The sequence below is a fragment of the Stegodyphus dumicola genome, chromosome 1, assembly GCF_044657685.1.
Source record: "Stegodyphus dumicola isolate Sdum_Otavi_A_Nest chromosome 1, ASM4465768v1".
NCBI classification, from domain to species: Eukaryota; Metazoa; Arthropoda; class Arachnida; order Araneae; family Eresidae; genus Stegodyphus; species Stegodyphus dumicola.
The window spans coordinates 225,933,489-225,959,319 of NC_140768.1; the positions used below are offsets into that span (position 1 = coordinate 225,933,489).

Here is a 25,831-nt window from a genome sequence, read left to right on the forward strand (position 1 = left end):
AATACCATGTTGCAGGATGTATTCGTGAGTGGTCTAAGAGATAAAATTTTTGAGCAGGATAATCAATTTAGATGGCACTTTAAAAATAGCTTTGGCAATGGAAGAAGTGTTTAAATGTGCAAACAAAATAATTAGTAAACAAGTAGAAACTAAAGAGTTTAGTGCCAAGAATAAAGATCTAAGTCGGTTGCTCTAAAACAAAAGTTTGGAAAACAACACTTCTCAACTAAGAGCACAAAAGGCAAAATGTGTACGCGATATACGAGGACTGACTACGATAGAAATTCTTGTGAATTTAAGACAAGTATCTGCAAATTTTGTAAGAAAATCGGGCACAGGGTGGCTGCGGCAGTGTTGTCACATTGAACTTGACCAAAATATCAGCTTTGTCGTGGTGTAGAATCCAATCGCTCTTAATCGCTGGGGGGATGCTGCGGACTCGATCCCTCAAGTGGCAGAGCACTCCAGCGTAAAAGTCACCTGTGACAGTCTGTCCACGAGCAACAAACTTCTTGTGAATCCCTTCTTTGCCATAAAAAAAACAGCATTCTCTTCACATGCGACTTGCTCATGCAAGCTTTCTTGGGCTTCGGCGAGGAAGCAGTGTGCCATTCTGAGCTTTGACGCTTCGACTCATAGACCAGGTCTCATCACCCATAACCACTTTCTCCAGAAGGTTCGAATCAACATTCAATTGTTGGAGCATTTCCTGGCAAACAGTCATGCACCGTCTCTTCTGATCCACCGACAAAACTTTTGGCACACGCTTTTCACATCATCAAATTCTCCATTGCAATCCTCCACACGATACTCTGACTGAGTCCCAGTTCATTGGCAATCAATCTAGTACTAAGACTTCGGTCATTTTAAAAAGTTTCCACACTCTCTCCACATTTTGATCGGTTCGGCTTGATGATGGCCTCCAAGAGCAGTCATTGTCTTCAACATTCCCGTGGCCATCTTTGAAACGTTTGTGCAACATGAAAACCATTGCACTGGGCATGGCTTCTTCCTTAAAAGCCTCTTCAATCATACCGAGAGTTTCCGTGGTGGTTTTGTTCAGTCACACGCAAAACTTAATTGCATAATGTTGCTCCAAGTGCTGCTCCATTTTCGCCTCTCCCACTTTTCAACCGAGGTGAATGACACACACTCACACTGCAAGCAATGCGCACTCTTCAGGGTTCTAGAGGCAACTGCCACAGCATCAGTACATTCCCTGAGACCCCCCATTACTTCCCCCACCTGGCGGAACCGATCCGTGCACGCTCCGCTACTCAGAATAAACCAGTCTTGAAACTTTTGACTCGCACCCTATATAAATAATACCCTGAGAATGTTTTGAATGAATTGTAACTGGGCCCATCAATAGCTCAGTAAAACTCATAATTAAATAAATCACTTTACACAAAAACTCAAAAATGTACTGTATACTCAAATTTATTAATTACTCAAAAAGCCGCATAGTTAGTTCACATCTCTCGGCGGCGTCTCAGAACACACTCAAAGCTCAATACAAGTGGCCGCAAGGTGGCGCTTTAAACAAACATCAACGTCATCGTTTTAGAACACAAATATTACATATTTTTCACAGATGGCGCCTCTGGCGTCAACATCCAGCCCGCCCTTGAATGTTACATTCAACAATAAATTTGAACACAAGTTATAAAATACAAACACAACACTCCAAGATAATAATAATGATGATTATAACAATTATAGAAACTCAAACTTGATAATTAACTACAAATAAAATTTAAGTAACTGAAACTATTTCATTAACAAAAGGCAAAGGTACAATTTTTGTCATTGGCCTTTTATAGGTTCCATTTTTATCTTTAAGTGTCACAACTTGAATAATATTATCTTGACCTGGATGGGTTTTAATAATTTGTGCTAAATGCCACTTTAAAGGAGAGTAATTATCCGAATCTTTTACTAAATCCAAATCTCCTTCCTTCATTTCTACTTTTCCTTTATACCATTTAGGTTTATTTAAAAGTTTGTTTAAATATTCAGACGACCATTTTTTCCAAAAATTTTGATTTAATTTCTGAACCATTTGCCATCTAGTTATCCGATTTATAGGAATCTCTGTAAAGTTAGGTTCAGGCAATGCAATTAAAGATGAACCAATAAGAAAGTGAGCAGGTGTCAATGCCTCTACATCATTTGGATCATATGATATGGGACAAAGAGAGCGAAAATTAAGTACAGATTCAATTTGAACAATTAGAGTAAAAAATTCTTCATAAGTTAGAATTGTTTTCACACGTTTCAAGTGATATTTAAGGGATTTCACACTAGCTTCCCATAAACCTCCAAAGTGAGGAGTAGAGGGAGGATGCCAATTTATGCCTTCAGTAGCCAAATAACCTTTGATTTCTTCCTCACTTTTATCCTTAAATAAAGATTTTAAAATCGCTTTTAATTCTCTATGAGCACCCACAAAATTTCTGCCATTATCATTGAAAATATCTGAGGGTTTTCCACGCCTGGCAATAAAGTGTTTAAGTGCTGCTATAAATGCTGCACTTGTTAAATCATTTACAATTTCAAAATGCAAAGCCTTCGTAGTGAAACATACAAAAATACATACAAATACTTTTCTTACCTGTTTACTTCTACCTACAAAATTTTTTACTACAAATGGACCACGGAAATCGAGTCCTGTTTTAGCAAAAACTCTTGATATGGTCACTCTCGCAGCTGGTAAATCAGCCATCTGTTGCTGCACAGACCTAGAATTTACCTTTTTACAAATCATACAATTAAATATAATTTTTCTAATTAAATTTCTTGCAGAAACAATCCAAAATTTACTCCTTATAAGTGATAGGGTTGTTTCAGCACCTGCATGAAAATAAAGAACATGAAAATGATAAATCACAATTACAGTAAAATTATGTTTAGTTGGCAGAATCATAGGATGTTTTCTCATTTCACTTAAGTCACTATTTTTCAGTCTGCCACCCATTCTGAGTACTCCATCATGATCTAAAAATGGACACAAAGTCAGTAGTTTACTACTATTAGGAATAGGAGCACCTTTTTCTAAGCACTGCATTCATGTCACAAATGAAGTCCTTTGAACGTTTTTCACAATACAGAATAACGCAGTAGAAAGTTCACTGGTTGTCAAAGTTCCGCGTGTAGCATGCAATGGATGTCTGGTGTTATGCAAGAATCTCTTGCACCAAGCCACTACTCTTAGCAATTTGTTGTAAGATGAACAATTATTGATGACATCTAATGGCTCATAAGTGTTAATAAGTGCACACATTTCACTTACTGCTGGTGGTTTTAATTCGCAAAGATACAGTTCTTCAACCTCCTCAGAGATATCATCTTATCACTAGTCATCACAGGTCGAAGAAGAAATGGGGGACCACGCCACCACAGTTCACACAGTTGAAGTTTGACCGGATCAGCACCTTTTAATATGAGATCTGCAGGGTTCTGTTTAGATGGGACGTGATGACACTGTCGCACCTCCATCATTTCTTGAACCATCGCAACTCGATTAGCAACAAATGTTTTCATACAACAGGGCTCCTTTTTCAGCCAAGCCAAGACTATTGAAGAGTCACTCCAGAAAAATACATTATTCACATTAAGTTTCAGAGCAGATATTACTCGAGTCATTAACTTCGCAAGCAATACAGCTGCGCATAACTCTAATCTTGGTATGGTAACTTGCTTTATAGGAGAAGTTTTTGATTTACTTGTTACCAGCCTTATCACCACTTCACCATACTGGGAGGCAGATTTACAATAAACTACAGCTCCATAAGCTAACTCGGAGGCATCATAAATCCGTGTAACTCAATAACAATTGCTTCTGTGACAAGAATGCATCTGTTAATTTCTAATTTACATATTTGTGGTAGTTCAGAGAAAAACCGTTGCCATTCTTTGGCTTCTTTATCAGGTAGAAGATCATCCCAATTGAGCTTCAAAACCCATAGTCTCTGAAGAAATATTTTAGCTTTAGCTATCATGGGACCCAATAAACCAAGTGGGTCAAAGATTCTCGCTATTGTTGACAAAACTTGCCTTTTAGTAATTCTAGACTCATTTTCTAGTTTCACTTTAAAATTAAAACAATCTTTATCGCCTTTCCAGGAAACACCAAGGGCTGACACTTCATTCGTGCACTGAAATGTGTATTCATTCTCAACGTTAACTGCAAGCTCCGGATTGTTGCTACACCATTTGTGCAGAGTCATAGTTGCACTTTTTAAAATCTCAATTAATTCACGCTGTAGCTCTTTTGCCGAACTCAATGAACTGGACCCTGTTAGAACATCATCCATGTAAAAATCACTCTGTAGAACTGCAACTGCTAATGGAAAATGTGTGAACTCATCTACAGCAAGCTGACGTAATGTTCTCATAGCTAAAAAAGGTGCACTTACTGTGCCATAGGTGACCGTGTTCAACTCAAAAGTTTTAACTGGACCATTAAGTGACTCTTTCCACAAAATTCTCTGTAGCTACCGTTGAGTAGGATGAATCGATATCATTCGGTACATCTTTTTGATATCCGCTGTAAAAGCATAAATATGTTTTCGGAAATGCACCATAATTGAAAACAAGTCCTCTTGAATTATACCACCATTATACTGAATTGAATTCAGTGAATTACCTTTTGACGTTGCAGTCAAAGCATTGAACACTACTCTCAAAGGTGTCGAACTTTTCTCAGGGCGATAAGTACCAAGGTGTGGAATATAATATTTCCCCTTTTGCTCATCTTCATCTTTCACTTCAGTCATGTGATCTTATTCACTGTATTCATGTAGAAAATCAGAGTACAATAATAAGTAATTTTCATCCTTACTTAAACGAGTCCACAATGAGTTCAACCTCTTAAGCGCGATTTGTTTCGAATTCCCTAAACACATTGGATCTTCCTTAAATGGTATCTTGATTACATATTTTCCAGTTTCAGTCCTAGAATAGTTTTTGAGAAAATGCTGTTCACAAATTTCTGCTTCTTTACTCTTAGAAATCTCAGACTCTCTTTCTACTTTTTCGATTTCCCAAAACTCTCTTACTGCTCTTTCTAACTCCAAATTATCTGTAATAACCCCACAATGTAATTTACTTTCCCCTTTAGCAGGAAGAGTCCCACTTATAACATAGCCGAAAACACTATTTTGTAATCTTAAATTTGAATCCTGAAGGAAAATTTGACCTGGTTTTAAAAGCTCATAGAAATGTTCTGCACCTATCAGAAATTCAATTGGGCCTGGCTCAAAAAATTTGTCATCTGCTAAATTGATATTACCGTAATTTCCGGAAGAAAGGCCGCATCAGCGTAAACGCCGCACTCGAGAAAAATGGCGGGGGAAAAATTAAAATTACACAGAAACGCCACAATAGATTAAATTGCTCGCGACATCATCGTGGGCTGTATAGATGCAAAAACTCAACCTAAGTCCTGATATATGACATACCAGTTAAGAAAAATGCATGAAATGAAACCATAACTCAAAAATAAATTAAAGGTAAGAAATGTATAGCTTCTGTGCCGTTTAGAGACATTTTCAAAAATTTTCCGCTCCCTAATTAAAAACTATCCAACAAGTACTTGTACCCAAACTGACGGGATCTGTATTTGGCAGAATGCCAAGAAAAATCCATTCATGCTGAAGGGGAAATACGTCAGAGTTCGTTATTGCGAGGCAGGTGGAGTCGTGTCCGCCTTTGAAAAAAATTGCAGAAAAGGCAGGGGTGGGGAGAGGATAGGTCCTGGAAGATTCATCGAATGTCGGAGGAGAGAGACTATTCAAACTGATGAGAATGTTGATTTGAAAGGGGGAAGAATGTTATTGTTCTGAGATCTCGTTTAGGGTGAATAAGGCATGTAGGTCCGTTCAAGGGAAATAATGTAAACAAAATAACATTCGCAAAAAGCAACTGAGTGGTCTTTTGTGTGGGAACAGCACCAGTCTATGCACAATGACAAGGCCATCCAAACTATGTACAATGACCATCATAGGAAATATTTTATTTTTAGTGCACCTAAACGCCGCATGGGTAGAAACGCCGCACCCGCTGAAAATTTAAGTTTTAAACACGTACCGGAAATTACGGTATCTAAAGATGAAACATTAATTTCAAGAGGCCTAGAGGGCATATATTCTGTTATTTTAGAAACCACCAAAAAATTTAAACTTAAATCGAAACTCTTGTCTCTATTTAAAATAGTTGCACTAACTCTAGATTTTATATTCAAAGACAAATTATTTATTCCTGAAACAGAAATGTTAGTCTTTTTTCCCTTTTAATTGAAGCAAATCTGCTAACCTTTTGCTCATAAAATTTGAATTAGCGCCAACATCTAACAAACCTCTAACCTTAAGAAAGTTACCCGATGCATCTTTAATTAAACAAACAAAAGTGCTGAGTAAGACAGCTTTTAATTCATTCGCGAGATTGCACGTTTTTGATAATAAATTTTGATCAGTACTTGTTTTAGCTTGCAGAGGTTCAAATGATGGAGCCGAAGCGTCCAAATTTGAAGGAATATTTTTATTTTCATGATTCACCACCTGCGCAACTATGTCTTTGTTTATTTTTTGTTCGCGAGGGAAATGAAGAATCACGTGATGTTTCTTTTTGCAAATATGGCAAGAGAATTCATTGCTGCAATCAATCCCCTTTGATTTCCTAAACAGTTGAAACATAGCTGTTTCGATTTCACTAGCCCAACTCTATCGCTAACTGTCATGTTTTTATAAACAGGGCATTTGTACAAAGGATGAATTTCATTGCATGATAAAATACATTTTAAATTGTTTACATGAGTTAGAAAAACCTTTGACATATTTTTAGGATAACTGTTTTTATTACTTAACCTAGAATTATCCACTACAGGTTTTCCCTTTGATGTATAATATAAATCTATGTCTTTCGCCAATTCTACAGATTTAAGCCAAAAATTTCCTTGCCTTACATTTATAAAACACATAACCTCTTTAACAAGTGTTTGAAATATTTTATCAGAAACCATTAATTGTTTTAATGTTTCAAAGTCATTTACCTTTCTCAGTTTGGGGGATGGTTTGAATTCTCTTAGCACTATTTCTTTAACCTTCGAATAATCTCCTAATTCGTCATCTTTAATGTATGTAATAACATTTGTGGCTTTATCTCCCAACAAATCTAGAAGAATTTCCGATTTAAATTTCTCTGGAACACTTTTTGAAATGAGAACGCCCTTTCTAACGATAAAAAGAAATAATCCCAACCTTCCGGTCTAATTGGAATTTTAATTGTTAATGTGCATATACTTTTAATAAGAGAGTCAAGAGATTCTATATTTTCTCTTTTCTCATATTCTATGAGGTTTTCACTCTTTGATTCTGCTCGCAACTTCGCGAGTTCTAGTTCCGATTTCGTTATTCCGTTTTCAATTTCTCAAGTTCGAGCAATCGGCTCTCGTCACTTTTCCTTTCATCGATAATATTATTAGCCTTACCTTCAACTAATACAGGATCCTTCTTATAGCTTTCACTGTTTTTAATTATATCAGTTAAATCTGATATAGTTTTCACTTCTGAAATGTCCAAATTCAGCTCTATAGCAATACGCTGATAATCTTCTTTTTTTGTACTTTTAAACATTTTGAATCTACTTTTCAATTACACATTTATTACAATTAAGGCCACCTACCTTCTATTTAAGAGTAATCCACAAGTTTTCTTCCATAACACTTGTCTTTTGATTTTGACACACAATTCGAACTCCGGATGGGTTAGGACCAACAATGGGCCCGTCAATAGCTCAGTAAAAATCATAATTAAATAAATCACTTTACACAAAAACTCAAAAATTTACTGTATACTCAAATTTATTAATTTTTCAAAAAGCCACATAGTTAGTTCACACCTCTCGGCAGCGTCTCAGAACACACTCAAAGCTCAATACAAGTGGCCGCAAGGTGGCGCTTTAAACAAACATCAGCGTCATTGTTTTAGAACACAAATATTACATATTTTTCAAAGATGGCGCCTCTGGCATCAACAGTAACACTGACACTTAAGGACTGTAAACATGAAAACAATTGCGAGATTTTACATGTTTTGGAATGGTGTAGATAAGGATTTCGAAAATGCTTCCAAAAACTGTTCTGAATGTGCAAAACATAAAATAGATCCTCGGAAGGTAAAAGTTCGTCATTGGGAGTACCTGAGCACTCCAATGGAACATATTTACATTTATTATGCAGGACTCATTTTGAGCATATATTTTTGATAATCATAAATGCTCACTCAAAATGGCTAGAAGCCTATCCAATGAAATTAAGCTCAGCTCTCAAAATGATAGAATGTTTACGGGACATTTTTGCACAATTCAGTTTTCTAATACTGTTAGTGAGTAATAACGGACCACAATTCACTTCACATGAGTTTAAGATATTTCCACGGAGTAATGGAATCAACCACAGCACCATTTAAATTATCTAGTAATGGGAAGGCCGAACTGTATGTGTTTACAGTGAAACAATACTTAAGAACCATACAAAATTATCCAGGAACTCTGAGACAAAACCTCAGTACATTTTTGATGCAGTATAGAAAATCTCCAAGGTTAACTACTGTACAGAGCCCTGCAATTCTAATGCTGAAAAGGGAAATTTAAACAAGAATAGATTTATTGAAACCAGATTTCAAAAGGAAGGTGGAAGACAGAGTTCGAAAAGGAACCTACAAATTTGCAGGCCGAGGATTTGGGGTTGGTAACGAGGTGGCAGTAAGAAATTATCGCCAAAGTGACAGACAATGGAGATTTAGTATCATCCAATCCAAGGATGGACAGCTTTATTACACTATAAATGTAGACGGTCAACTGTGGCGGCAACATGTCGACCACATGCATAATGGAGGAATGATAACCGATGAGGGGTTCTTACGTACACCTCCAGTTCTCATGATTCTCAAAGAGCGTGATAAGAGTGGAGTTTCAGAACCATCCAAAAATAATAGCTACCAGATAGATGAGTCTGTGTCGTCTTCCGCGCCAAAGATGTTACCAGAAGCTTCATCCACCAGACCTGCTGCTGATGCAGTCAGGTTATCAAAGAAACCAGATATGCCACAACCTGTCGGTCGGTCCAGTAGAATTCAACATTTCCCTGATAGATTGCAGTTATGGTAAAGGGATGTGGTGTATCGATAACTTAATCGTAATTGAACTTAGAACTGACATGCGCCAAGCATCGGGTAGCGCATGAATTGAGTGTGGACGTGGACAGACTTTAAGTGCTGGTTATTGAAGTTGTACATGTGTACAGTAAGACCCCGCTTAACGCGGGGGATACGTTCCATCAAAGTAGAGCGTAATGCGAAACAGCGCTAAACGAGGCTATCTTTACATGTAAATATTGGGATTAGGAGAAGATGGCTAGGAAATTGGTTAGGTATTAAATTTAAAAAGTATGTTTTTTTAATAAAAATAAAACCAAACATTTATTTCTTAAAGCCCAAATTAATACCACATTATTATTTCTTGCAAAAATAAAAACAAAATATAAATAACAAAACGAATATTCTTAAAAAAAACAAATAAATTCTCAGTCATTCATATTTAGTTAGCCTTCCGCGTTTTCAGTGTTCTGTCTTTTTGTGACAAAAGCATCTAATGTTGTTTGCCTTTTTCTTTTGCGTTGTTCTCTTAAAAGTTCTTCATAAACGGATAGAGCATCTCTAACACCACGCCTTACTTTTGAGCTCCTGTCAAAATTCGGATCATTTTCAATGAATTGATCCATTATTTCAGTTATGGTAGACAAACTCCTTTTTACAAATGCCATCGAAAGTTCTTTTTGCCCTTCTTCTGAATCACTGCTGTCAACATTTTTGTTTTCTTCTTGTTCAGTTAATTCCTTGAGCTCATCATTAGAAAGACTAGCCACTGCTTCTTGAATTATTTCTTTGACATCTTCCACATTTACCCCTTCAAAATATGTCTGTACAATACCGCACCAAACAAGAAATACAAGTACACTCTTTCGGATATGTATTTGAAACCTATCGCTGCATAATATTTCGTGGAATCCCCATATGCTGCGAGCGATTTCGTGGAATCCCCGGGTTGAAATAAAAGAGCGCTAAACCGAAACAGTGTTAAGCGGGGTCTTACTGTATTTGTAAGCCTTTGTGTACAACATGATGTGTCTTGTGTATAATAAAGTAGCATATAATTAAATACTGTGTCGTGTATAATAAATACACCCTAAAGAAGGGTAATTTCTGAATGAGAAATCCATTACACAACTTTTCTTTTATGCAGTGCTTCAGATGTCATTTCTGCCTCCTGTTTCTTCTAAATGTGCTGAAATACGAATCGTGCATATCCCAACCTCTTCTTCCTTTCATGTGATTTTGACATTAGTCACATCATTTCGTCTTGGTGTTGTAGTTTTAATGGCTAGCAGTGTACATTCTCATCTAGTACAATACATTTGGAATAGTAATTTTGAACTGAATAAAATAATATTAAAAGTTATCTGCTTAATTATCGGCTATTTAACTGAATTACTCAGACGAACATTTAAAACTGCAGAACACCTTACACTGTAAGATAAATCTAATGTCACTAACCTAAAAATTCTAATTCATGTTTAATCTTTCCAGATTGCAAAGCAATTACCATCTTGCCTGTAGCTGAGATTTCAATAACGTTAATGGAATACAATAATAGCAAGCATAATTGAATATTCACTTGCATTATTGTGTGGTAGTTTACTGAGTAACATATTAACAAAATTTAACTCTGGTTTTTATGCTCGGCGTATAACATTTTTAATATTTACTAACTGAATAGTAAATTAGAGACCAATAACTCAACTTCAAATTTAAGTGGGCCACACTAATGGCTGATGGGTTAGATATAACTGAATACTGGTATGTCATCCAAGATTCAAACCCAGGCAGACAGTCTGGAGGTATTTTTGTAGTTTCCCTATGTGTAATGTGAATCAGTTTTCCATGGAAATTTCCTTCACGAAAAGATCCCTTCTCTTAGGCAGATAGCACTTGTGTGCTTTGCCATATTCAGATAATGCAACAAGATTTTGGAAAAGAAAACAGAATCATAAATTTTGGAAAATTTAATTTAGATCACTGAATACTGATAATTTATCTCAGATTCAAATCCAGGCAAACTTTGTTGGTTGCATTTTCAGTGTTTTCCCATGTATAATGTGAATGTGAGCCAGTTTTTCTTTCAAAATTCCTCCATGAAAGCATCTGTCTCTTAGGCATATAACACTTCTGACTTTGCCATATTCATATAACCTAACCTAAGGTAATGGGATGAAATTTTGAAAAATAAAACTGAGTCATAAATTTTGACAAATTTAATTTAGTTTAAAATCAAAATGATGTCAGTTTTTTAAATAAAGAGCAAAGCTTGGATTTTTAAAATGTTGCAAATTTTAATATTAATAATTCAATTATACACATATAACTCTTTGAATAATTCTCTTTCTGTATTTCTACATAAATATATTCCAGTTTATGTCTTGCACTTGCATGTATTGCTTCAAACGTTCATTCCAGAGTATTAATTCAGAAACTAACATCAATATTAAAAATGTTCCACAATTTGAAATATTTACTGCTATGATTTCTTCTGTCTGTAACATTTTGAGATAGCAATAGTAATTCACTGTTTATTTTAATTATATAATAAAGCTCTTAAATTGAATTGTTCTTTATGAATTGAGATTATCTTAATTCATAAAGTACTAACATTTTTACTGAGTTAGTAAACTTTTGGTGCAGCAAGTTTTGTATTTTAAAGTGCTAGATCAGTTTTATTAATTAACTCATTAGCCGCTGGTGTTGCGTTAACACAACGGTCAAAATAAATGCATATATAAATATAACTACTTAAGATATTTTATACCAGCAGATAATTTTGTGTAGGGAATATTATGAAGATTATTTCTGTAAAAAAATATTTGCCTTCAACAGTTATTTTCTTTATAATAATTAATCTCATACTTTAAGCAAAATTTTCGACAGGGTATTTTTGCTGAAAATATTTAATGAAACAATCGCCGTCTTTATGAGTGAGCTATTTTTAGTCAAGGTCACCGTTTATCAGAACATTACATCTGTCAGATGTTTATACTTGTGTTGGGAAGCAAGGGAAAACAGGTGTTGCGCTGACGCAACATCAGCAGGAAACGGGTAGTCAATCTCCTTTTTCACTCATTCCTTTCAATGTTCTGGTTCATGTTCTTGTTGTTTAAAAATACCTACAATGAGGTACCTTACATTAGAAGAAGCCTTTCAAAGATTTTTTGATGAAGAAACAGATGATGATAATGATAATAATGACCAGAATGAAAATGATATTGTTTTTGTCCTCCAGAAATTGCAGAAACTAGTGACGAAGAAAGGAATGGCAATGTTTTAAATAATGATAATGATATTTTACCAAATGATACTGCTGGGGAAGTTGAAATTCACATAAGAAGAAAGTTTCAGCCTTCTAAAAGCAGTTATAGTCATACTAAAAAGTTTAAAAAGTAGAAGATTGAAATCTTGAAGTGGATAAAAAAGGAACTGTTAGTGTTGTGTAGAAAATTTGTCTGATAGCGTTATAAAAACTATGTGAATGATTTTCTGATTTATGGAAATCTTAATTTTTATTTGATTCTGAATTATTTATTTTAAGGCTTTAATTTTGGGGGAAAACAGATGCTTCTGGGAATATTATTTAGTTTAAAAGAATATTATTTATTTTCTTTTATTTGCAAATTTTGTACAAGCTTTGATTCATTGTGAAAGAAGCAGGGAAAGGGAAGCAATTTTTTTGCCAAGTCATGATTTCGCGCACTTTGTCCTTTAGAATGTTCTAGAAGGAATTTTCATTGTGGAGTTGACCTTAAGAGAGGAAGTACGTGACAAAAAGGTCAAAGGTTGCTACTTGTCTTTCAATGTAAGTCATTCAGGTTTTTGGCAATTGAGGGTCCGGTTGTTGGCTAAGTGAAGAAGGGCGCGCATGCGCGATCACCCTTATTTCCGCATTCTAGGGTTGAAAATGCAAATTTTGCCAAAATTAAGGGGGCGATAATTAAAGCCATAGTGGGAGCCTGCGTTTGTGAAGGAGACGAAGGCAATTCGAGTTGGAATCACTGACTGGTTGGCTGGACTTGTGGACGTTACTCTTGAAAACTGGCTTGAAAGAGATCGACAAGATGTAATTCACGACGAGAGATGTTTCCCGGCGGGGAGCGGCAAATATGCTCCCCGGCCGCGTTTTGGTTAAGAGGACTCTCTTACTGACTGGCGTGTGGAACTTACTTTGGACGTTACTCGTGAAGCTTGCTCTTGGGATGAGCAAGAACAGGCGAGCCGTAATTGCCTAGAAAAACGTTTCTGGCCGGAAGCTGCAAACACGCTCCCCTGCCGCGTTCTGGTAAAAAGGCGAAATTATGAACCCGTCACCTGCGTGTAGACTTAAGACTTTCAAGACCAAGCGGATAGCAGTGCTCCTGTTTCTGTTTTACAGACTTAAAAAAAATGCTTCGTCATTATGAAAAACCAGTTACCTGCGTGTTGACTTAAGACTTTCAAGACCAAGCGGATAGCCGTGCTGGGCAGCAGTGCTCCTGTTTCTGTTCTACAGAGGTAAAATAATGTCGACATTATGAGAACCAGTGTAAAGATGAGCCCCGCCGACGTCAGCGCTTATTAGGATACGAGTCCTCCACTTCAAGATGTCCACCCAAGTTAAGTTCTATTTTTTTGTGTTTGAACTTTAAGTAAGTTTTCAATAACTTTTCTTAGAATGTAAAAACAATGTCGAATCTTAAATTAATTCTCAGGCCTTAAATTGTTTCCCTTTCCCCTTTTAAATTACCAGACAAACCTTAAGTTTTTTTTATATGAATTTAAATGAAAAAAAAAGGGTAAATGACAAATTGATGACTTCTCCTTAGACTCTCAGATGAGGTTAAGATTTTTTTTATTGTGATGTAATTGAATAAACTGATATTTAATCTGGAAACCTATTACAGTATGTTTTCTTTATATATTTAATATGTTTTTCCTATATATCTTGTATATGTTTTTCTTATGTTTTCGATCCTCTCACGGCGCAGTCCCGGGATGCATTTTTTCACAACGCAAAATGCTTTACCGTTTCACTATACAATCACTAAAAGTTTGGGTAATTAGCAAAAATTCTTAAGAGTTTAGTTTCCTCCCTAAGAGGAAGTAGAAACCTTTCACGGCAAGTAGTTTCTTATTTAACAATGGTACCTTGAAGTAAAGCTATTTAACATTGGTGCCGAAACTTCTATATAACATTAGTTATGTCTCAGGAAGAACATGAAGAAAGAGATAGAAGAGAAATTATAAAAGACAAAATACAAGGTAAAGCTAGTACGCAGATTTTCGTTTTGGTTTAGGCATTTACTTTCTTCTCGTTGAACAGACAAATATATACGCTCATGAAAAAAAAAAAAAAAAAAAAGGCCCAGAATTTATTGCATCTGAAACCTATATGAGAAGATTTATTGGAATATTATTTGCTTACAGGATATTATTCTTTACCTCAAGAAAAAATTTATTGATCTTTTCATAAGGACATTTCTGTTCCTGTTGTATGAGAATCGATATCACGTTTGCAGTACAGGAATATGAAGCAGAATTTGCATTTCACAATACTGATAAATTATATGAGGTGAGACCGTATCTAACTTACTAAATGTCACCACTTTTTACTTCTGGAAATATAAAGTCTCTTTTAGATTTCAGACGCGAGAATGCATTATTCCTTTTTGCAAACTTCTATTGAGAGTGTAGAATTAGCCAGAAATAGATCAGCAACAGGAAGACCTAGTCAATTCAGCATTCAAAAACTATTGCATGAACATGGTAGACATTTTATCATAAAGTCCGTTGATAACTAAATACTTTGTTGTAAAGAGTACCATAGGCAGACTGTTTATAGATGAAAAGTATGTAATGTAGCTTTACATCATGATTGTAATCAAGCTTTTCATGCTTGAATCTTTCAATTGAAATAATCTGTATTTGTAAAAGAAATACAATGTATATTTTGATATTAAATTAATAACAAGTAAAGTGATTTGTAGATTTATAAAACGTTATACAGCTAAAAAGTAATCCTGCGCTCCACTCAAAAGAAACATCACACGAGTACAATCCTACTCATTAAACATCCGTAGTCTTATTCCGCTGACGTTGCGCGAACGCAACACTCGCGTTTTCCACAGGTAAGAGCATTTTTTTTAAATTTTCGATGTAAATTTATGTTATAAATGCTTAATTTAATATTTGTTATTATTTTCATGAGAAAAGAAACATTCCTTGTAGTTTTGGCGGTTAATGGGTTAATGAGATACATTCCGGTGACGTCAGAGATCATGTGATGTAAGAACTGCTAATGTAAACAAATGAGCTTGTGCTGTGGTAGATGTGTTGAAAATTCAGAAACTTTGTTTAGTTTTAATTAGTGGTGAAATTTGCATTTCATCCATTAATTAACTGTTCATTCATTTGGTTAGTATAATTTTGGTAACTCTTATATGTTATTGTTATCTTCATGATACTCTTTTGTTCCCTGCTTTACCATGTATTGATTGTTAATATTTATTTATGAATTCTTTCCTTGATCTGATAATTAATTCATTTATAAAAAATGTAAAAATAAATACATAAAATCATCTTTATGTAGATTGCTCTTCTACACTAAAAAAAAAAGTTACTATAAATATTTTGAATATAATTATCATAATTTTATCAGTTTAACAAGCAGAACAGTAAATATAAATAGTTGATTTCTGAAAATCGTAGTAGTCAAATTTCTGGAGCACTGTAAATGCAGTTGGCCCTTAAATCATGTATAAGGATAATGATGCCAATGTTCTGCACAGTTCAAAATTAATATATAATTTTATACAACTTAAAATTTAATTTTTAGCAACTGACTATTCTTTTATTGATAGTATAAACTTCAAATTAACACATTTTGTATACTATAAGTGTCAAAATGTTTCATAATACATTTTTCTTCATTTTATAATAATAAATAATAATAAAGTACTATCTGTATACATTTTAAAGATCCAAAAAATAATTATAGTTATTTTTAATCTTGTTAGTTACATAATTTATGTGCAGAATTTTTTATATTAAAATCATGTAGCTCAAGAAGATTTTCAAGTGTGTTTATTGAAAAGATCTACCATATGAAATAGATTAGTGTAACTATGGCACATGTTATCTCAAACTATGGACTGACACAACCACTGATTTTCAAGGACTAAATATGCATGCTAATTTAATATTTAAACTAAAAAACTCGGCAATCTCCCATGAAAATTTAGAATTAAGTATAAATTCTTAATTATTTATATTAAAATGTTTCAGTATTACTGATGCTTCTAATGTAACAGCTATTGGTATCTTTAATATATACAATGGAAGGTATTAAAAAATTAACATTCCTATATTTATGTGTATTCATTAAAAATCTATTACAACATCTAAAATATTAAAACATATCCTGATGAAATTAGTAAACTTTTAGCTGCATAAAATACTCTATGACACTAATTAATATTAATAACAGAAAATTGGCTTTGCATTTATGTTCTTGGAGATAAACAGATCTTGCATGAATTCGGCTATTTCAGTAATTTAGAACAACTATTCATTAAGCATGAATATGCTATTATTACACTTACATTTAAAAGTTTGGAAAACGTTATTCAAGGTCTCGGGAATAGTTTTCAGTTAACTGATAAACACTTAATATTCTTAATGAAAACATTATTAACACTGGTAAGCATCATGCATAATGAAAACATTATTAATACTGGTAAGCATTATGCATAAGAAAAATTTATAAATCTTACCTCGTTTTCTGCAGAAATTTGCACAGATGTTTCATAATTAATTGATTTCTTCATTTCAGCTTTAACACAGCTTGTTATAAGTACCGTGCTATCTAGCATTACTTTGAAACAAATATTGTTCACAGGTTTTTCCTTGAATAACAAAAGACCCTTCTTGTTGACATCAAGGACATCATTTCCAAGCGTATTTTTTTATTTCTCGCAATAGCTATAAATTTCTAAATTCTAAAATCAATTAATTTCAGCGAAATATCTGCTATCGACTCCACTGTAAACATAGCACATGCGGATGTTGTTGTTATTAAACCACGTAACCACATTTTTCCTCTTCTTCTCTTGTGGAATGTATCTCATGACTTTTTTTAATTTTATTGTCAAATCAGCTTTCTAAGTTTTTTTAAAAATTTTATTTTAATGAAATTAAAGTAAAAATAGCAAGTGATAACTTAGCAAAGGTAAAAATTTGCTTTTACCAGCATAAAAAACAAAAATATATTAAATATTTTATTAATATTCTTTATAATTAAAAAATAGCTCTTCATAAATATTTATTATACATAATTAGAAGAAATGAAAATAAATTTCATATGAATAGTTTTTAAAAATTTACAATACTCCTTAAAAATACATAAAACCTCAAAATATCTTTAATAAAATTTAAAAATATAAAACGCCAAATAGAGTTAATATTTACCATTAGAGTTTCTATGCAAAAACAAGCAATTCAGCCAGCAGGCAAGAATGCAATTTTTTTGGTGCGCAAAACTAATTTTGGTTTCACTTGGTAAAAAGACACTGAAGGTGCAGAAACTGAATTCACTATTCTTTTGAGTTTCAAATGTAAACAAATATGGCTGCTATGGTAAACAAAAATTAGGCTTAGCCGCACTTAAACAATTTTTAAATTGTTAATAGTTCTACAACAATTGCATGCAGATTAACTAAAGGCATAAAAACTTTAACTGGAAGAAAAGCACAACATAATTCAATTATTTTTAAAGAAAAAAAAAAAAAAAAAGCATAATTAACCAAAGTATAAGAATAAAAAAAAACTGAGCTCTCTGAGCTGAGTAAAGAGTGATGTATATATACCCATTCCATGTATATGTTACGGTGAAACATCGAAATTTGGAGAATGTCGACTTTCACCGGTGAATGTCAACATTCACATAGTCGCTTGGTGTATGTCCGAAATATTTTCCAAATACTCTTATTTCTGGCTTACACCGGTAAATGTCGACATTCACAATGTACTAATAGTGAATGTTGAACATAAACGAATATTATATTTTCTTCTCCGTAATTCAGTCTCGAAAAAACGCACTTGAGACTTAAAATAAGAACTTAAAAATATAAGAACTTAAAACACACAGTACATTCAAAATGAGAAAGGAAAATAATAGAAGTTAAAAACTTTCAAAATTATGTGATTCAAATCTTATTTATTGCAACAACTTAAACTATTATGACACTTTGAATTGCACAAGAGGCCCTTGTTTTTACAACTGAATTTTTTTGTGGAACACTTCCTTTTGCAATGACAGCGTGTACATATACTCCTCTCTTTTCGACCTACACCAGAGCATGTTTGGGATTGTCGACATACACCGGTGAGGGTTCGAATGTAGAAGAATGTAATGCAATATTTGATCTTTCATCAACGTATTCGGTGAATGTTGACATTCTCCAATTTCGGTCTTTCACGGTAACATATATATGTAATTACAAAACAAGTATTTTAAAAACAAAATATAAACATGTACTTCGTGCATTAAGCTGCAGAAAAAGTATCATTAAAGACATAAGAAATGTATAACTAATTTTTCACCAAGACCAAAAATTTAAATTTGTAATTAATTTCAAATAATATTATAAATGCAACTAAAAATTTAAAAAATGTTGAAACCAAAACTTTTCAAACAAGCAAAACCCCATTAAAAAAAAAAAAAAAAAAAAAAAAAAGTAATTTAAAGAAAAATGAACAAAAACAGAAGAGGAATTCAATTAACTTCAATGCTACTTCATCGGGGGGGGGGGACATTGAAATCTCACTTCTACAAGAATCCTTGCTTTTCTGTATCCAGAATTAGCCGATGAACCATTTTAGTGTATTTTAATTGTAATAGCTCATTGGAAAATTCTGGTCCTTCCCTAAAGCAAGGAAAAAACAAAGTAAATTCCAGTTAGAATTTCGAAACTTAAATAAAGAAAATTCTATTTTATTTAAAAAATTGAAAATGATAGTGAAAAAACAAAATACTTCAGTGAAAAATTTAAATCAAAACGTTTACCTTTAAACAGGTAATCCAAAGAATTAAGATGTGAATGAAATAATAAAACATAGTTGGAAAAAAAAAAAAAAAAACCTAATTAAAATGCACAAGAAGTAATTAAGAACTTCAAGCACTCTCATTAGACACAATCTAAACTATGAGATGCATTACAGTAGTGATGTACAGGTTTGCCATTTTGGCTTCAATTGGGAAACTAAAAAATCTTGGTGAGAAAGTAATAGCTCAAAAGGCTAAAATCTGGTACGAAAATTTTAATTTTGAAACCAAAAGAAAAACTTTTAAATATTTTAATATGTGACATAGTTGATTATTTTTATGATGTATATTAATTTTGTAATTTATATAGATCTGTAAATTGTAAGTATTTAGCATTTACCATATAAATATTTGTACACCATGCATTGTTGCTATTTTTATACATAAGTACTTTTTTATTATAGCTGCTAAGAATGGTTGGTACCTATAGCTTTCATAAGGATCAGGGTGCCTAGAATTTGCTTTGCTGTGCATTACATATGTCCTTTCAATTTTCAATATTTTGTTCATATATAATTAATCATACCTTATCAGAAAATTATGATGGAAAAGTTCTAAGCAAGAAACTGTCATAAATTGCAACTGTACATGCACTTGCATTTCAAAGCAAAGGCTTCATTTTTCTAGTCGATAGTTTTCAACTATTCTTGTAAAAAATTATTATTGTCTTCCTCTCTGATACAAATAGCAATTCATGTTGATATGTGTTCAATTATTATTATATATATATATATATATATATATATATATATATATATATTTTCCTTTTCTTTTAGGAAGCAGTACTTCCGAAACCTATGATAGTTCGTTCTCCATGGGATCTTGTTAAAAAAGTAAGCTAGTTAATCTTCCATAAATTTTATTAACACATTTAGTTTCTTTGCAAAAGTTAGTTTAGAAGAAAATATCTTTTCTGATTCTCTTTTTCATTTAGCACTTGCAGTTTCTAATGTGTTAGAACCTCTTCATTTTAACTATTATTTTTTCCCCTAATTAGTTTTTACTTAAATATGTTTCTACTTTTGCAAAGCTGCCTCATAACAAATTGATTTTACTTTGCATTGATGCCACTTCTTTTTACAGATCGTAATATAAAATTATTACTAATTTGTTGTTCATTCACTTACATAGTCTCTAGTCCATTTAAAATTTATAATTTTCTAAACAGTTTTTCTTCATTTTCGAGACACTCCTTTTTTAAGTTGTTTTACAGGACTGTCTCTTTTAATTCTTCAAAAGAGACTAATATTAAATTTTTCCATTTTCTCTTTTTACATAGTAAAATTTTTTCATGAGTTCACAGGTTTTTTACTATTTGTATATTTTGAAGCAAAATTGTTATAGCTTGTTTTTGTAAAATGTAAAATATTTCTCTTTTCATAATTTTGTGTTAGAAAGCTAAGAGAAATAGGGAAAAGAGACAATTCAATGAGACTCTTAATTCTACTTATTAGTTAACTGATTAAGTACTACACTTCCGAGTCTCAGTGAATTTGTTGGAATGAAATTTGTCTTGGCTCTCTTATTAATCAACCAGGTATGGAGGTTCAAAACACTTTTCCCTTGACAAGTTCTGTTATGAAGCTCCAAACAAGGGAGATTAATTTTAGCAAAATTACTTTCTTCTTTATTAATTTTTACGTTCAGTTCAATGTCTTAGTATCTTAGATTTTTACTTCTATGTAGTTCATGTATTAATTTTCTAGGTAAAATTCATGTCTTCTTGCTGATGAGTTGGATCTAACATTACTTTTAAACACATTTTATGTAAATATATTCCACTTCAAAAAGACTTAAAATAGACTGCAGACTATTAAATTGAAAAATATCAGCAAAGTGTGTGAAACTGCAAAACAGCAGCAAGTTATTTTGAAGTTTTTATGTTTAGACTATGGCCTGCAAACTGTTAAAGATAAAGTTTGGACACCTTTCTTAGGTAGTGTTGTTAATGGAAAACTTCCATATATTTTACATGTTACAATGAGATATACTATATTTACATAAATAATTCATGTCTTTCAAATAATTTTTATGTCTCATGATTGTTAGCTAATTCTAAAAAAAAAAAAAAAGTATGACTGGGCACATTGTATATTGCTGCCAAATGCATATTCCGTATCCAGTACTATTCATTTGGCAAGAGTCGGTATTTTAATAGCTAAACTAGCAGCATCACAAAAATTAAAGCTTTATGAGACATGTAAAATTTGAATTTTAGCATGCATTTGGAAAATTTACAATCTCAGGATCATAAACAAAGTGCCAAATTTTATTCTTAGATACAGTTTGGAAAAAATTAGGACTAATGTTTGCCATTTGGATCAAATCATGGCAACTGATATAACTATGTGTATATACGCATTTCAGGGTAAAGATTTCATTTTTGCAGCAGATTTGCAATGAAAATTATATTGTTGTTTTCTTTGATTCAATCTACAATTAATGATTGTTATATGTTCATTTTATTCTTGCAGACAGGAATGTCTCCAAAAGCTACTGTGCTTTGTTCTCCTCAAGGGATTATTAAAAAGGTAGTTTAGTTCATTTTCTATAACTATTAATCACACTTCATTTTACCTTCACAAATATTAATTTGAAATAAAATATCTCTATATTTTGTACTTATTATGTATGATATTATGATGAAAATGTATTCAGAAAGATTCCAGAAAAAATTCCCTCTGACAGCAATGCATTTATGCCAGTTTTTTTCCCAAACCCCGAAACATGTTTTAAAGTCATTCTTGTGAAACCTGCTGAGTAGCAGTTGCATAGATTCCAGACTAGCTAGGTTAGCTGTGAAGCTCAGGGAAAAAAAAAAAAAGAAGTACCAGAAACTGTTCCTGTAAGTAATAAGCAAGTCTCTTTTTGGTAATGCTTTAAGTGTTTTTTTTTAATTAAAAAAAGTATTATGAAAATGTTTTTACCTTAAAACAAATAATGCAGTCATAAGTCAGGCAACTTTGGTCTTGTTACCCTAACAGAAGATATAGATATTTTAGACCTTGTGACAAGAGGAAGGGAAAGTGCAGGAGGAAAAGGGATTATTGGACAACATGTAGGATTGCTTATTTACATGCAAAAACTGACTTACTTTCATATTTCAGGTCATATTTTCATTTTCAGGTCGCAAAAGTAGTTTGATTCATTCAGACTGGATTTAAAATCTTATGAATTCATGCATTCATTATATTCAGAAACTTACAAAAGATATAACCAAGTATATGTATAATATTACAATTTTTGAGCATTTTTTTGTAGACATGCAAGTTTGTTTGCTCAGTAAAACAACAGCTCTATGACTATTTCTCCAAAGAAACTCAAAGTAATTATAACAGTTACAGATAGGTACTGAACCCATTTTTAGATGATTCTCTTTAACATGCTGCAACACCAATAAATAATATGGAATGTTGAAATTGGAATTTTTCTTCTAGAACCCGGCTCAGTTTTGGACCAAAATAATAAAGGAATACTCTCAGATTGTGAGTGAAGCTATCTAAATATTTGGTTCCATTTGTCATTTTAAATTTTAGTTAAGCTTCTGATCTGCCATCGAAATAAAGGTGAGAATTCACCTCAAACCTGAGAATGATATAATTGTGTGTGTATCAAAAACAGTCTAGATTTCAAAAAGCTGGTTTTGGGGAAACAGGCACATGGGTCTTATTAAAATATTTTATCTATTTTATATTTTCAAAGTTTTTAATATTTTGTGTACATTTCTGAATATATGACATATACTTGCAGTTTGATAATTGCATTATTGGATTGATCTGATCACTATTTTGTTATATTTTTATTTAGATTGCTAAAATAAATAGTTTAACAAGGCGTTTTTGTTTTATTTTGGAACTCTTTTCGCAACCGCCCAGCCCACACTTTGGGAACCACTGCTATAGAATTTGAAAATTCATCAAAGTCATATACTTACAGGTATTAGAAATTTTAGCTCCTCATGGTACAATCTCAGCGATTCAGTCTCAATGAAATATATGCTCTGCTTTTAGAGGTATATCACCTGCAGTATTTAGCAATGCTACTAATGTTGCAATCACATTAGAAATAAATTAAGACAAAAACAGAAAAAAAATCACATTAGAAATAATTAAGGTATCTTTAGCTGAAGTTTCTAATAGAATGGAATAAGGCAAACAAAATCCAGTTATTTATTGTACTGAACTATATTGATGCTGTGTGTAATAAAATATATACCAGTGTCTCAAAATAAAATCCCAAGAATACTTATTACTGAAAGAAATTACCAAAAATATATTTGCAGTTTTCTTGATATCACAAAGATAAAAAAGACTAATTAAAGTTGTAGAAAATTTTGACTGTTAAATATACGCGAACTTAAAGAACTTAATTGTTTTAGCAATAAAAAGGGTCATTCTAAAAAGTGTGACAATATACGTAGATGAAATATTTGGAGAAGTTTATGCGAAAAGGAAATTTATGTACATGTAAATTATTGGGATTTTAAATGTAATTAATGGATTTTTAAATGTGTAAAATTCTTCTGTATAAATTTTCCAATACAATAATTAAGAACACAATAAATAAACGGATCTGTTCACATATTATTTTGAATAGCAAGATGATAACTTGAGTCAGAGGTATATTAAAGTCTTGAAAGATATAAAATCAAAAAAGACAGTAATAAACTAGAAGGGATCTGAGATACAATCCAGGTCATGAACTAAACTATGTCATTGTTGAGGACAGGCAATGAATTTTCTTTTATTGCTTCAATAGGTTCAAAATGGTAACCTTAAAATTTAAGTTTAATCTGTGAAAATAAAATTTCATGGTGCTGTATCAGGTGAATACTGACCTTGGAGAGTCATTGAATTTTTGGCTAAAAACTTCATGAATGGCAAGCACATTATTGCTGTGCAAGATTCAAGATCCATAAATTATTGTACCACAATTCAAATTGCATTGGTCACATAATGCCTTGAGGTGCTTGAATAATATTTTTTATTAACAGTTTGTTCAGTTGTTCATGAACAACTTTCTGCAATAAAAGAAAACAGGAACATTACCTTGATTTTTGACTCACTTGCATAATCTTTTTTATTTTGCTGTATCTTTCAAGCACAGTTCACTTTATTGTTGAGCTGTTTCTACAAATCTAAAATGTAAGCTCATGTTTCACACTAGTAATAATGTTTTAAGAACCTTGAGAAAGCATCTCTTGGCCCACTTGAGCATGTTGTTGTTTTTGGAATAATTTATGTTTGGAACAGTTCAAGAAGCAGTGTGTCTTAAACCATAAAGCAAATAAATAGAATCTTTCAGAATTGTTTGATATTGTTGCGTGCGTACGCGTACGTAATAGATTGAATGCACAAGTCTGATAAAAATTTAATAAAATTTATTCTTACCGCAAGAAATAAAAGAAAATGCTGAAATTTTTTCTCAGAGATATTTGTAAAATATCACACAGTAGTTATATTTTAAACTACTAAAACATTAAATAGAACACAATCCAAAGCGCAGAGAAAGCTAATCCAATCTCACCGTGAATTCGCTATAATCAACAACAACAACTGAGCTGAGATGTCTCTCTCTCTGGCTTTTTAATTCATTGCAAGAAAGTTCTCGTAATTTACATTTTCTCAAGATTTCTGGAAAGCAAAAGAGTAGAATTATGGTCACAGCTAACACAGTAGTCAATGATATTTATTCAGTATAAATGACAAGATATTTATTTATTTAAATGTTAAATGCATGTGCTCCTGTATTTTACTTTTTTGATGTAGCTTTCTCTTAAAACTCATCATTCGCTGCATTGCATGGGGAAATAAAACAATTTTAATTTTAATCCAATTTTACTAAAAATAGCTAACTAAATACAAAATCCATAACAATATTATCTAGATGATATAAGAATTTGTTCATTAAGATTCTTAATTGCTAAAGGACAGCTGCTTAACACTCAACTTCTGGCTTGATCAATGTGTTAAAGTGAATGGTCTAAGCATGATTTATCTTTAGCACATTCTTTGCCTTCCTTAAACATCTAATACCACTGAAAAACTTGTTTATGATAAAATATTTTTTGGCAGCATTTTCTATGATTTTTAAGCAAAAATTCCATTGCAAAAAGCGTAATACATATTCTTTGCTTGATTTTAGGAAACTGCCAAAGTAGGCAAAAATTCTTTATTCGTTGGAAACAAATTTATTTGCAAATGGTAAAAGAAAGTGAAATACAAATTGTTGCCAGATGTTGATAAAAGTTGAAACAACTTACGAAAAACTTTGGAAAAGATTTCTTGCTCAAGCTTATTTTAAATGAATCGTATGATACTCTTTCATTACAATAGTATATATTTAGTACTTTCATATCAGCAACTTCACCTCAGACAGGGTTCGTAGCGGTCCTTATAAGTGCTTAAAGTCGTTATATTTGAAAATAAAATATAAAGGCCCTTATAGGTGCTTACTTTTTTCTTTAAAGCCCTTATTTTTTTGTTTTTAGTGCTTATTTTTTGCTTTTAGTGCTTTTTTTTTTTTTTTTAATGAACGCGCTATTTTTCCCCGTACCAAAGCCGAAACTAAATAAACAACTTTTCTTCCT

General features: G+C 32.5%; 1 protein-coding gene across 14 annotated transcripts in view; it reads left to right on the forward strand.

The window, feature by feature from the left end:
• Nucleotides 1-25,831, forward strand: part of LOC118179658 (uncharacterized) — a 149,462-nt gene that overhangs the window by 99,221 nt on the left and 24,410 nt on the right. For 9 of the 14 annotated variants that reach the window (XM_085826144.1, XM_085826135.1, XM_085826137.1 and 6 more), the window contains 2 exons: nucleotides 20,019-20,075; nucleotides 21,717-21,773. In XM_085826144.1, the coding sequence (XP_085682270.1) occupies nucleotides 20,019-20,075; nucleotides 21,717-21,773 (114 nt within the window). Of the gene's footprint in view, nucleotides 1-20,018; nucleotides 20,076-21,716; nucleotides 21,774-22,679; nucleotides 23,003-23,049; nucleotides 23,179-25,831 lie in introns of those variants that run through there. The other 5 variants (XM_085826142.1, XM_085826141.1, XM_085826146.1 and 2 more) reach the window with 3 other exon arrangements.